The sequence below is a fragment of the Besnoitia besnoiti genome, chromosome V (genome assembly GCF_002563875.1).
Source record: "Besnoitia besnoiti strain Bb-Ger1 chromosome V, whole genome shotgun sequence".
NCBI lineage: Eukaryota > Apicomplexa > Conoidasida > Eucoccidiorida > Sarcocystidae > Besnoitia > Besnoitia besnoiti.
This window is the reverse complement of record NC_042360.1, coordinates 2934905-2947968: the sequence shown is the minus strand read 5'-3', so window position 1 is coordinate 2947968 and position 13064 is coordinate 2934905. Positions and strand designations below refer to the sequence as shown.

The window sequence follows — 13064 nt, the reverse complement described above, 5'->3', positions numbered from 1 at the left end:
CCGCAGGGGACGCGATGAGCATCCCCACGTGAAGATGAAGAGCTGCTTTGCTCGTGCGGAGGCTGCCGCCAGAGGAGGGGCGACGGCGAAGGAGATGCGACGCGCTGGAGAGCGTGCCCAGAAAGCGCCTGGGGCTCCGCGGCTTCGGTCCAAACTCTCCCTGCCGGGGGAGGGGAGCGGCGTGGACTCCAGGCGACGGCTCCACTCTCCCCACGCTGCTCTCTGCATCGCGTCTCTCTGTCTTGGCTCTCTGAATCGCGGCACGCTTTTCTTTTCTTTCGCTGCTTTCGTGAGGAGGCGGAGAAATGCGAGCAGCAGAGGCAGCGAGCGCGACGCAGGGCAGGCGGCGGCGGACGACGGGAGGCGAAGAAGACGGTATAGCTGCGCAACAAGCGGCGTTGTGTGCTCATGTTCGGGTTGTCTTCTCTGCGGAAGATGGGCCGTGAAGGCAACATGAGGCAGAGAATCTCGCGCTTTCCAGGGTGTGTCTCGACGCGTGAAGCAACGCTTTACTCGCTTCTGTCGCAGCGGCGGACTTTACCTTTACGCTGGACTTGTGTTTTCCGTCACTTGGATGCTTTTCTGCGCGAAGATGTGCATATTTGTTTTCAGCTCCATTTATTCAGCTGCGTGCTAGAAATAGGTGCATTTTCGTTCATATTTGAGCCTCCGCGTTCGACGTGCCACTCGGCACCCGCATGCGGTCTTGCGTGCGCGTGTCTAGCTTTACGTCTCAAGTTTGTGTGAGGGAGAGCATACCGCTGTGCCTTTTCAACGAATGCGTGGCTCGTCGCGTGTTCTTTCCTGGACATGTGCGTCTGCATATTGTGCGGTGTTAAGAGTCGTCAATCGGGAGTCCTCTTCGGCCCGCCAGGCGCTCTGATGCCTCTATGGAGATCTGCATGGAGTGTAGGAGGCACGCAATGTCTTCACGTGTGCAGCTGCAGGGAGATCGAGAAGTGTTCAGAGGGTTGATTTTTTTCAGTTTCGACGGATTAGTCGTGTGTTGTGTGCGCGTGGAGGGCGAAATCTGGCGGCAAGAGAGGCTGAAGAGGAGACGACCAAGGCGGCTCAAAACGCAGCCGGATTCGCGTCGATGCATACGGTGCGTCCACGCGTGATATGTGTGTCCGGATGCCGCATGATGAACGCGAGGCCTTTCTTGTGTATTTTGTCGGGATCTGTGGTCTGCTTAGGGAGAAAAGGTCATGTGCGTTTGGGGCGGCGGGCTGGTAGAAAAGCATGGGCGAAACACGCGAGTGCAGCGAGTTTCGACGTCGCTCGTGCCCTGCAGCGATTCTTGGACATGTGGCTTGCTCAAAGTGGTGCGGGCGTGCTTATCCACTTTTTTGGATGTTTTCTCTTTTTTCCAAACCCTCGTTCGTCTTACGATTTCTATCTTTCTATCTCTGGCGCGTCGGCCGGCGGCGAAGGTGTTGTGCTGTCTACTTTTGTTATCTCATTTGCGCGTCTTTTCTCGTAGTGCTCTCTCCCTCACCCGCTGGCGGCCCGCTGTCTCCTCGTTGGGCTCTTCTTGCTGGTTTTCCGTCTATTCTTCCTCTCTTTCTCGAGTTTTCTTCTTTGCCGCTGCACTCGTCGCCGTCTGCTTGGTTTTCAGCTTGACTGCTTTGCCTCGTCTCGAGATCCTGATTCTTTCTCGCTTCCTTTCGCGTTGAGTCCTGGTTTTCTCACCAAGCGTCGGGTGCTGTCGCTCTTGCGGTGTCGCATCGCCGCTCAGATTTCGGCGGACGCGAAGGGCGACACGCTCTGAAGAGCGGCTCGTTTCGGTCTTTTCGAATTGCAGCCGCGCGTGCTGCTCTTGACCTCTCTAAAATCTACCGTAAACCTAAACTCCAAATTGTTAAGTCCAAGTTGCCAACAAAAAACAGCCGAGGCCGCGCAGAGCAAACACAAGGACACAGCTTTCTCTCGCGCGCGCCGCGATCGTGGGGAGTCTCCCGTTGCACGCCTAGATGCCAGAAGCCGAACCAGACACACAAGAAACTCGAGAGCATATATATGTGCTGACTATTAACATAGAAATGTATATATAAGTTGAACACTAATATATTCAAATATATATCCTAGGAGTGATGTGTATACTGATGTATGCTATTATATATGCAGAAGAAACATGTGTATGTTTGTATCTGCGGACGCACGCACAGCACACATCTGTGTGCATGAAACATACATGTGCCATATATATAAATATATTAAATATTCATATTTAAATATAATGATATATATACGCATGTCCACTTTTATATATATATATATATATATATATATATATATATATATGTGCGGGCGTACGAAAAGCATATCTGCTTTACATAAGAGCGTACGCGCATGAACTGCAATCAGTGCGCCTGCAGAGGAATTGTGGTGACAAGAATCGTTTGCTTCGAGAACGGCACAGGCTGGAGGCGCGTAAGAACAGAGAAATGCAAGCGAAAAAGATCCGCCGCAGTCGGTCCGCTGAACTGGTGAGAATCATCAGGAGTCTCGCGAGAGGCTGCCCCGAGTGGCTCCTGAGTGTAAATATTTTTTATTTTCAGCGAAATTGATACATCCCAATATACTTCGTCTGCTAAAATGAAACTCCCTCTCGATCTCATCCATTGCTTGCCGGAGCTCTCAATACAGACGTGAATACGCGCGCGGTGTGCGCTAGACAGAGCGAAGTTTCGACTGACTACGTGCAAGTACTAACGTGCATATACGCTCATATATATAGATACCTGATTTCTTTGCTTATTTTTGCACGTGGCTGTGCAGGCCGTTGCCAAATGCTAGATGAGACACCTGCATCGAGAGTGAAAATGTGTGTGGAGAGTACTGAGGGCTGTCTGGGCGTACTGACGCGAGGTTTTCTCTGCAAGGCTTGCGCTGTCTCTCTCCAGCTGAGGCGCCGAGCCCTGGGGTGAAAACATACGCAGGAGATCTGAGGCCATTCCTGTGAAAGTCGGTGCGCGCGTGAGCCGCAGCGCATCTCTCGTCAGCGTTTTCTGATGACCCGCATGCGTCGCCGGCGTTCCGAGCTCGCAGAGCTGCCACGCGCTTTCAACATATCCACACCAGTCTACACGCGGACGAGAGAGGCATGTGGGGCGTCGCACCACAGAGTTTGCGGCGGCCTCTCGCGGCGAGAGCGCGTGGAGAGCGGGACAAAACCCTTCAGCCTGAGGGAGGCCGCCGCGGAGACGCTTGCGTCCTGAAACTTCTTTTCTCATTCGCGCGCCTAGTGGTCGCCATGCGGACCGCGACGGCTAGAGCGTCGCATGCACCCATGGACGCCAGTTTCGTCTTCTGACGTGGATCGGTCTTCCGGCGACGCGGCTGCGACTCCGGTCCCCACCACGAGAGACAGAGAAACAGAGAGAGACAGAAAAACAGAGAGAGCGACAAAGAGGAAGTGGAGTTGGGCGCGCGTGCGGGTGCCGCACTCGCCCATCTTCCTTCCACGTTGCGCTGTGCAAAAACCGTGGGGAGGAGAGCGCGGGTGCGTCTCTTGCCTGCCTTCCGCGCAGCCTGTCTTCGCTGCGCATGCGGGCGACGCGCTCGTCGCGACCTGTGACTGTTTTCTCGCTCTTGACCTCCGCCGGCCGAAGCGCGCTGCCTGAAGCCTCGCGCAGCGGCGAGAGCCCGCTTCGCGAGCTTTCCAGCGGCTTCAGAGGCGAGGCTCGCTTGCGATGCAGAAAAAATCTAAGCTTTTTGCTGGACGAGACACCGACGCCCCCCTCACCTGCGCGCTGCGTTTCCCTCCGCCGGTCCACAAAGAACGAAGAATTATACACAGTTCGACCACTCCGCGAAAATACCACGCACCATACACATCTGCATCTGCCGTACGGATTATGCATGCATGGAAATCTGTATACGTATATGCATATGCATGTATCACTATGCGTGCGAGGAGGCCTTTACGCTGCGCAGCTCTCGTCCCTCCTACGAGCTGCCTCTCCCCTTGGGCCCGCGCGCAGGCAAAACACCTCTTCGCACTCGATTTTGGTATTCGCGAGACGCTCAAGTCGCCCTCTCGCTTCCGCCGGATTCCAGATCTTCAAATTCGCCTCGAAAGCGCAGGCCGCGCGTGGGGGAGGGAGGGGGAGGACGGGCGCACCGTCGCGAAGACCGGATGGAGATCGACACGCGCGAGCGCACACGCGTCTCTACACCCCCTCCTCCCATTTACGGCCCATTTGTAAGCACGTAAATATTAAAAAAAGCTGTGTATGTACATGTCGCTGTATACAAATGAAAAATCAAGAGATGTCTGTACAGAACCGCGACGTGGGTTCCTCCTCAGGCACCTGAGACCCCGCGGGGAGCGAGAGAAGGACAGCGAAAGTTCGTCGCTTTCTGTCGCTTCCGCTGGAGAAATTTGCTCTTTCAGAGGCTCACTTTAATTCAGTGCGGAGACATCCGGCGATTCGCGAGAATTCGCCCGCCAGGCGCCGCCTGCAGACACAAAAACCACGCGCGCACGCCGAGACTGGAGCGCATGCAAGCGTCTTTCACTTCACCTTCCTCCTCTGTGCCTGCATCGTCGTATCCTCCCTAGCTGTCATCGATCCACAGTCAAATATATATATATATATATAAGTATGTTCAGATACACGCATAAATACAAATATACACGTAAACATATATATGTATGTTTATGCGTATCCGCATGCATACGTGACCCTGCGAAGAGACATCTGGCCCTCTGTGCCCAAGCACGATACAAAATTGGAGAGACGATGAAACTTGTAAATGAGCAAAATATGTGTAGATATGTATGTTTGAACTGCGGCATCCCGCGTCTTTTCGAATTTTCTGCGCGTACCTTCTGGCCGCGGCGGCGGCGACCAGTTTCTTTCGGCGCCGGAGACGCTGAAGCTTTGTCTCAGTTTTCTTGCGTCGCTTGCGCGCGCGTCATCGCGCCCACTCGCGCTCTCTCGCCGTCTCCGGCCGTCTCTGTCGGGCCTTTCGTCCTTCACGAAGCTCCCAGAGCGCAGCCGAAAGCGAAACGACGAAGAGCGCGACGGAGGCTGCGGTGGCGGCGGTGCGCGGGGGCTGGCGTTAAGGGCGGCGGCGCGCGGCGTCTCGGCGCTCCTTCTAGCAACTCGCCCCTCGCGGGTTTCGAGGTTTGCAGGGCAAGCCTCCTCTTCACGATTCGCGTCAAACAGCACGAGCTGCGCGGTCGAGCGAACTGCGGCGGCGGCGCACACCAGGGGCGGCGCATTTCGATTCTCTCCTTCGTTCTCAGGCCGCCGCTCGCCGCCGCCCCCCTCGTCGGGCTCTCCGCGCGGCGGGGAGGACGCGCCAGAGGTCAGCGACAGGCAGGGGCCTGGCTGCGCCGCCTCGCACTCTGGCGAGCTGCGGCTGCCCTGGGCGCGCGAGGCGCGGAAAAGAGACCTGAGCGAGCGGATGGGCTTAAGGCGCCGCGCGCCGACGGACGAGCCCGAGGCAAAGAAAAAGTCGCGGTGCTTCGTCTGCAGCTTCAAATCCGCGACTTGAACCTGCGCACACACACAGGCACGCTCCCCCACCCCCGGCAAGTGGAAGGAGCGAAGTGTCGAAAACGGAACACAGCGAGACTCCGACAGACAGGCGAGACGGCAAAAAACGTCAAGTTAAAAAAGAAAAAAACGAGAGGACCAAAGCTCTACACCCCTTGCCCCCCCTCCTCCCCCTCCACCCGTCCCTGGCATTCGTCGCAGCCCTATCTCGAAACGAAGCTTGCAACTCCAGACGAGAAAGTCAAAACACATGCAGAGAGGCGTCGCCGCCGCATACGCCTCTCGACAGAAACGCGGAAGTTCGCTGCGGGTTGCGCGCGCGTCTCACCTCGAGGTCGGAGACAACGGCGGCGTAGTTGAGAATCGTGTCTTTCAGCGAAGCGATTTTGTGTTTGCAGATGTCCAGGTCTTCCGCGCGGCGCTGCTCGGCGAGGGCGAGTTCAATTTTCGTCTTCACCAGGTCCTGAGACACACCACGCATTTCGCAGCGGCTCAGGACGCTCCCTCAAACTCCGCGCCCATGTGCGAGTTCGCTTCCGCCTCGCCCAGGACCTTTCTTTGAGACGTCCTAAAGTAGTTCCTAGAAGCCTACTCTATACAAAAATATCGGCTTCTTTATTTCAAATTGCGAGAAAACGCAGAGAAGAGCTGCTCAGAGAAAAAGGCGTTTTTTTCTCATCCCCTGTCTCGGCCTCTTCGGCCCCGCCGCAGCCGCCTTGCGCGCTCGTCTCTTTGTCGAAAGCGAAAGCTCGCCGCGCCTTCCTCCCCCCTCTGTGCGTCGCGCCTTTCTCGCCGCCCTCTCTGCGCCTTTTCTGTTTTCCGTCCTACCGTTTCGAGTTCCTCGATCAGCGAAGCGGCTCGCTTCTCCGCCGCGCGCCGCCCCCGCGCCGCCTCCGCGTCCTGCCCTGCGCCGCCGCCCCCCGCCACGCCGAAGGCCGCCGCGGACGGCGAGGAGGGAGCGAGGAAAGCGGAGTCGCCTTCGGAGGAAGACCCAGATTCGCCCGACGGCAGCAGACTGATCTCGTGCTCAAGCGCCAAAACTTGCATTCTGCACAATGCAGCGAGCCGCAGCCACGAAGTCATGCAGGCGCGCGGAATTGCAGAGACGTCATGCCGAGGCGGCAGCGCCGCTTCGTGAGTCCGAAGACGCCGCATCGCCCATAGGACGCCCGCAGCACTCCTGCACCTCACGGATGAAACCGCGGACGATGACCACACGCCGACGCAGATACGCCTCAGTTTTCATACGTATGAATACTTGTAAAGCATATTGACCGTTGCATGTACACGCAGCGAGTTTGCTCATTGTCATGCTGAAAGCAAGAGCCGCGCGAGAATGGCGCCGAACCCGCAGCCTCTATCGAGAGAAGCCTCGCACGTGCGGTCTGGGGCGGCGTCGCCCTGGAGGTTTACGTTCTGAATAGGCCTTCGTTTTTTCTGCTGAGACGTTTGGCCTCACCTGAGCGTCACTTTCTCTTGCTCCAGGATGTGAATTCGCTCCTGCTGCTGCTCGCGCACCTGGCGCAGCTGTTCCTGATTTCAAGCGAGACAGAAAAACCGGCATGGAACAACGAAAATAAAAAAAAGGCCGCCCACGCTGTCGCAGAGCCCCCGACTGACTCACTGAGAGCGAGAAGAAAGGAAGCACCGCGCAACAGCACGGAAAAAGAAAACGCCAGGAGTAGACGGCGACGAGAAACGAAAACAAGGCGGACATGAGAGAAAAGAATTTTTTTTAGAAAACTAACACGAACAAAAGCGCGCTCACCTGGAGCTGATGGATGTGCTGCAAATGCGCACGCTCGTCGCGCTCCTTGCGACGGCGCAGCTCGTCGCGAGTCGCAGTGAGTTCCGAGACCTGAAGAAAGAATTAAAAATCGCGAAGAAACATAGGAAATCGAGGGAGCTACGCACAAGCACAGAATTGAGCCCGCGGACCGAGAGAAGCATCCAGACTAAAGGAGATTTAACCCCCGCATATGAAGAAGACGAATAAGATGAAGAAGGCGAGAGAAGAGTACGAAAAAGAGGGCAGTCGGAACCTCACACGTTCAATACATATCTATGTATACGTATAAATATGCATATGCATATATATTTGTACGGAGGGAGACACACGCATATAAATGTGCGATCTGAAAAACCGCTTGAATGAACAGGAGCCCGGAGACTCTCTGGATAGAAAATATATCTCCGACCTATAGAGGTCGACCGCTGCTGGGAGAGCGACGCGAAGTCAACCGACAGACGACGACGCGCGCTCCACCCGCCACGCGCTCTCCACCCTTTCCAGACTGACAGCGCCAGCGCGGCACAAAACACGCCACAGAGACCTGGGCGAACCAGGCAGGAAAAATGAAACGTGCAAACTGAGCACTTCCTCTCACTGGTTACCGCCTCGTCGCGCCGCCTCACCTCTTGTTGGAGCGTGAGGAGCTGTTGCATGAGGGGATCGTCGTGGTGTTCTTCGCCGAGTTTGTTTCGCAGGCCAGTCAACTCCCGCTCGGCCTTCTCGCGCGCGTCTTTTTCCTCCCCCAAGCGCGCGGAAATCTGCGCCAGGCTCTGCTGAGCCGCCTCGCACTGCCGGCACAGCGCCGCTGACTCGGCCTCGAGAGTCTGCAGCGCCTTTGCTTGCCGCTGCAGCTCAGCCTCCTTCATCTCCTCCGCCGTCTGGTGCTGCCGAAGGAGCGCCTGCAGCGATGCGCGCTCTGCGTGCGCCTCGTCCTGCTGCCGATGGAGGGAGACCTGCGCGGACAGCAGGCGCCACAGCCACCTACGCCCTATTTATGTTTCGTGATAATAAGGGCTCAAAACCATCTATAGGTACATACTTCTGTTTCTAATTTCCAAATTAATAGTAAAGGGCGGTTGCATTAAAATGATATTTTCGATTCTCCAGAAAATAAGCAGGAGTTTTTCTAATTTATAGGATGCAACAACTAGTTTCTCAAGGCGCATTAGCAGCGACGGCACGAGGGAGAGAAACCGAGAGAAAAAGCAGAAAACCCGCGGCACGCGGCGCTGAAGACTCAGCCAAAGAGGACACCTCGGCGCACATCACCGCCGGCAGCTTGCGCGGAAGACGGAACTCCTGTGACGCAGACCACGCAGGACGTCCTCCATAGCTCGGATAGCCTTTCGCGCGCGAAGAAAACGGGAGCTTCGCTGCCACTCGCGAAGCAATCTGTGAACGACGAGGATTCTACCAGAGGGGATACACGCGACACGCGCGACAGAAACGCTCCGCGCTCGCGATGCGGCCTCTGCCTCGCGTTGTCGCCTCAGAATTTCAGGGTTGAGGGTCTGCGCTCGCCTCACCTGGAGTTCTTCGATTCTCTCATGTTGCTGCTTCTGCTGGAGAAGGTGCTGCGCCTGGATGTCTTTGTGCGCGCGGTCTGCCTGTTGCATTTTCGCTCGAAGGGCGCTCAGCTCGTCCCGCAGCTTCGAGTAGGAGGCTGAAGAGACGCTCTCGTCTCTCCCTGCGCCCGGCGCACCGTCGCCCTCCCCCGCCTTCCGCCGCGCGCGCTCCTCCTCCAGCTGCTGCGCCTGAGCCGCGACAGCCAAACAAAAAGATGAAAAATAGACCCTATACATCATATATATTTTTTGTAAAGAAAAAGCTAAGCATGTTTGAAGGGGATCTCCATCTGTATGCACAGGACGGCATGCAGATAGATGCACATATATATATGTCCACGTATGCGTTGTCGGAGTGTAGGCAGGACGGTACGAATGAGAATATCTGCACGTAGACATATGTACATGTATACGCGTATGCATCTTTATACGTTCGCGAAGAAACTAGCGTGCTGCGCAGCCGCAGTTGACCTTTACAGCCTGGTCATTGTGCGCTTTTCGCTGCACCTCGCTGTCATGCGGGCGGGACGAGGCGCTCGAGAACTCGAAGCGAGGCGCGGAGCGCCTCACCATGCTGAGTTGCTCTTCTTGCGCATTCGCCAGCGAGGTGTGGAGGTCTTCGATTTGCGAGAAGAGGTTCCTAATCTTGTTTTCGTAGTCGTCTCTCTCTGCACTCTGAGACAGCGCACACAGAGGCACAGAGATCTAACCAAACTTTGCGCAGCGACACTCCCCCCCCCCCCCCTCCGCCGCCCAGAAAGCTCAAAACGTCTCCTGCCTCCGCTGCGGAAACCATATCGAGAAAGCGGAGGGCGATGCTTCGAGTCCTTTTCCAGCCACGAAGTTGCTTCCTCTCGCCGTTCGCGCAGCATGACAGGCAGGCGCTCACCTCCTTCGCGTCGAGGGCCTGCTGCGCCTTCATCAGCAAGCGCTGTTTTTCTTCGTTCTTCCGCTCAAGTTCCGCGACGCGCTTGAGCAGCTGAAGCACCTTGCCGGTCTCCGCCTCCGCGACCGCGGTGGTCGCGCCCAGTCCCCCGCTGTGCCTCAGCGTGGCTAGCGAAGTCTCCTTCGTCCCGCCGCGTGTGCCGTGGCTGACCGGCAGCGGCGAAGGCGCGACGAAGTCCGCGAGCGGCGGCGTGCTGCCGCTCGTGGAGGCCTCCGAGGAGGGCGACGGAGTCGGCTGAAAAAGAGAAAGACACACGCACCACGCAGCGATCCAATCGCGGTCGAGCTCGCGACGGAGAGAGAGACCAGCAAGTAGCCCAACCTCTGCGTGTCTGCAACTATACCTTCTGCCTCCTGAGGCTTTCGCGCTGGCGCTTACGCCTGCCTCATTCGTCCGCTGCAGATTGAGGCAGCGCTCTCTCGCTTGCAAGAGATCCTTAACGGGCGCCGCGCCCAGCGGGCGCACGGCGGGTTCAGCGGCGCACCGCGCGTCCGCGTCCTCGGTCTTTTTGGGCTCCGCTGCGCTCGGCGCGGCAAGCGCATCGGGCTTCTTGTGACCTCCGGCAGTCGCTGCAGGCCTCTCGAGAGCCTCGCGCGTCGGCGGCAGCGCTGAAGAGGAGGCGCCCTGCGGGTGACGCACCGCGAGGACGGGCGCAGCAGGCCCGCTGACTGCCGAGGAGAAGCCGGCGGGCGCCGCGACGGACTGCCGAAAGAAGGTCTCGTCGCTCGCCAGCGAAACAAGCCCCGAGTGCAGAGACACGGCGTCGTCGTCTGAAGACACACGTGACAGCCACACCCACAAAAACGTTGAAAAACCGAAAAAAAAAGGCCGCGACGCGACGCGCGACGTGTGTGGCGTTCTGAGCGCGCGCGTGCTCCACGTGCCCTCCCAGCGTAGTCGCGCTTTCTCGCTGTTCTGGCGGCGGCGCGGGCATCAGATCTGCACACCTACCTCCCTCGCCGGCAGAGCCGAGGTGCGTGAACGAGAGAACGAAGGTGATGGACGCCTCAGGGTCGCCGCAACGATCAAGCGGCAGTGTCAGGCGCTCCTGAATGACCTCCGCCACGCCCGTCTCGTTGCCCTTCGCCACGCGCGCGTTCACAAACTGCGCCAGGTCGATGCGGCGCTCCGCCAACACGGCGCTGGCGATCGGCGCGGCCCGCAGGTTCAGCGGCGGAGACGGTCGCGACGCACCCGACAGCGAGCCCGACGCGGTTGCGGCGTCCGCCTCGGGCGTCGATGGCGAGAGCCCGGAGCCCGACGCGCCCGCGAACGAGTTCAGCCGCGCGCGCCCCGTGAGTGCGCGGAATGACCGCCGGCCGCTCTCCTGGACTTCGACGAGCTGAGGCAACAACGCAGCGCAAAGCGAACCTCATCTTGCAGTTCCGAAACAGAGGAAGAAAACAGACGAACAACTATGAGGGTCTAGGGTTCCGACTGGCGCTGCCGCGCAAACGCGGAGGCGCAGAACGAAGCAGGCCGCAGACGCTCGCGCGTCAGCGGGATCGCGCAGGGCTACGCGGCCTCCAGTGCGAGACAGATCTGCGACGGAAGATGAGAAATGAGGGGACCAGCAGCGAGCACGACGAGTCAGCTAAAAGCCCATCTCCCGCTAGGCAGACAAAAGAAGGACGAATAGGAGCCGAAGCCCCAAACCCGCGAAAAAACTGGAAACGCCGTCTGTCTACACGTGTCTCCACTTCCCCGCCTCTACCTGGGCGGTCACGAGCCCTTCCCTCCGCCTGCGCGCTGTCTGTCAGAGCTGGCGCCTCCTGCCTCGCAACCTCCTGCGTACCTGCAGCTTCGACTCCTTCGGCAGAAAGAGACAGTCGCCTGCGCGTGCGTCTGTCTCCTCCTCGCCTGTGCTCGCCGCGGCTGTGCTGTTGCGTCGCAGCGCGAACTTGCGCAGACGCGAGGCGTTGGCAGGCGCGGGTTTGTCGCCCTTCTCAGGCTCGCCGGCGCCTTTCTTACGAAACAAAGTCGCAATCAGGACGAACTCGTGGCCTGCGGCGAACTCGAGCGAGTTGGCGCCGGGCGACAACACAACTACCTCACGCCCGCGGCAGCGCTTCGGGCCTGAGAAACGCATCGAAACGAAAGGCCGCAGGAAATGAAACGAAAGGAAGCTCCTCCTGCAACCATATATACATATATATATATGTGCTTGCATACATATGTGCAGCGTAGGCGACTGCACATGCGCACATCTATTTGACGCACGCCAATAATCGCGAAAGCATCCATTTGTGTCGAGGGCTGTGTGCGCGGAACCAGCACGTCATGCGTGGAGCGGGTTGGGGAGGAAAGCGACGGTACTTGGTCGCGCACAGCGCCAGTGCGCTGAGCGGCAGACAATCCTGTCGCTGCCTCGAGCGTCTCGGCGCATTCTTTTCAACTCGCGAGGAGGGGGCACAAGCAACTCTGCGAGCGCGGAGGAGGAGGCGGAGGCGTACCTCGAATCCATTCGACTGTGGCGAAGGTTTTCTCCGCTTTGCTGTGGTTGATTTTGACGGCCTCGACCCTGAGCGAGAAGCGGTACTTCTCGCTCTCCTGGCGGATGTGTTTCAGGCCGCGCAGGACGCGCGACATCTTGAGACAAGCCAGACGCGTTCAGAGAGTACTCGACGGCGAAGTCGACGCAGAGAGGAACCGCCCGCCTCACCCGGCGGGCGCTCGCGAGGAAGCGGAGGGGGAAGAAACGAAGCGGCGGGGCGGAAACCCCTCCTCGAGAATGGTCTGCGGACACGTAAGGACCTCGCGCAGGCTGCTGCCCGAGGCCTCGCCGCGGCACGGACCGAAAACGCGCGCGAGGGCTGGCAGAGACGGCGGGCGAGACACCCAGAGGGCAGGGACGGGAGGAGAACGCAAGCAGAGAGCCACAAAGGAGGGAAGCCCCCCAAGAAGGGAAGGCGAGAGTGACGGAGAAAGAACAGAAAACTGCAGTCTCAAGGTGCGGTGTAAAGTTTCGGCCGGCAAGGGGAACGCCCGTCTCCGCCCCCTGCACACGCCGTCCGGTGTGCCGTCTTTCCTCTTCTCTTTCGTCTTTCTCGCGCTCAGCGCTCGCTACCGACCCGTTCGCCGTCGAGAAGGCGCTTGCCCCTGCCTTCCTCGAGTCCGAGTGTTGAAGAGCCGCTCCTGAGTGCGGCTGAGCAAAAGAAAACGAGAATAACTGGAAGGAGCCCCAGAGTTGAGTAGGTGAACAGCTCGAAAAAGCCGTCGCGCAACATCGCACAGGACGCGCGCGCGTGTCA

The 13064-nt window shown here is 58.4% G+C and overlaps 1 protein-coding gene across 1 annotated transcript; it reads right to left on the bottom strand.

The window, feature by feature from the left end:
- Nucleotides 1-4408: 4408 nt before the first annotated feature.
- BESB_062440 (uncharacterized protein) lies at nt 4409-12402 on the bottom strand (the record flags this gene model as incomplete). The annotated part of the gene is made up of 13 exons (XM_029364658.1): nt 4409-4464; nt 4835-5510; nt 5839-5973; nt 6339-6558; nt 6970-7043; nt 7279-7368; nt 7926-8255; nt 8829-9056; nt 9438-9542; nt 9757-10583; nt 10765-11155; nt 11609-11889; nt 12267-12402. 13 exons carry the CDS (start codon nt 12400-12402, stop codon nt 4409-4411), a joined length of 3549 nt encoding a protein of 1182 aa, XP_029219366.1.
- Nucleotides 12403-13064: the final 662 nt, after the last annotated feature.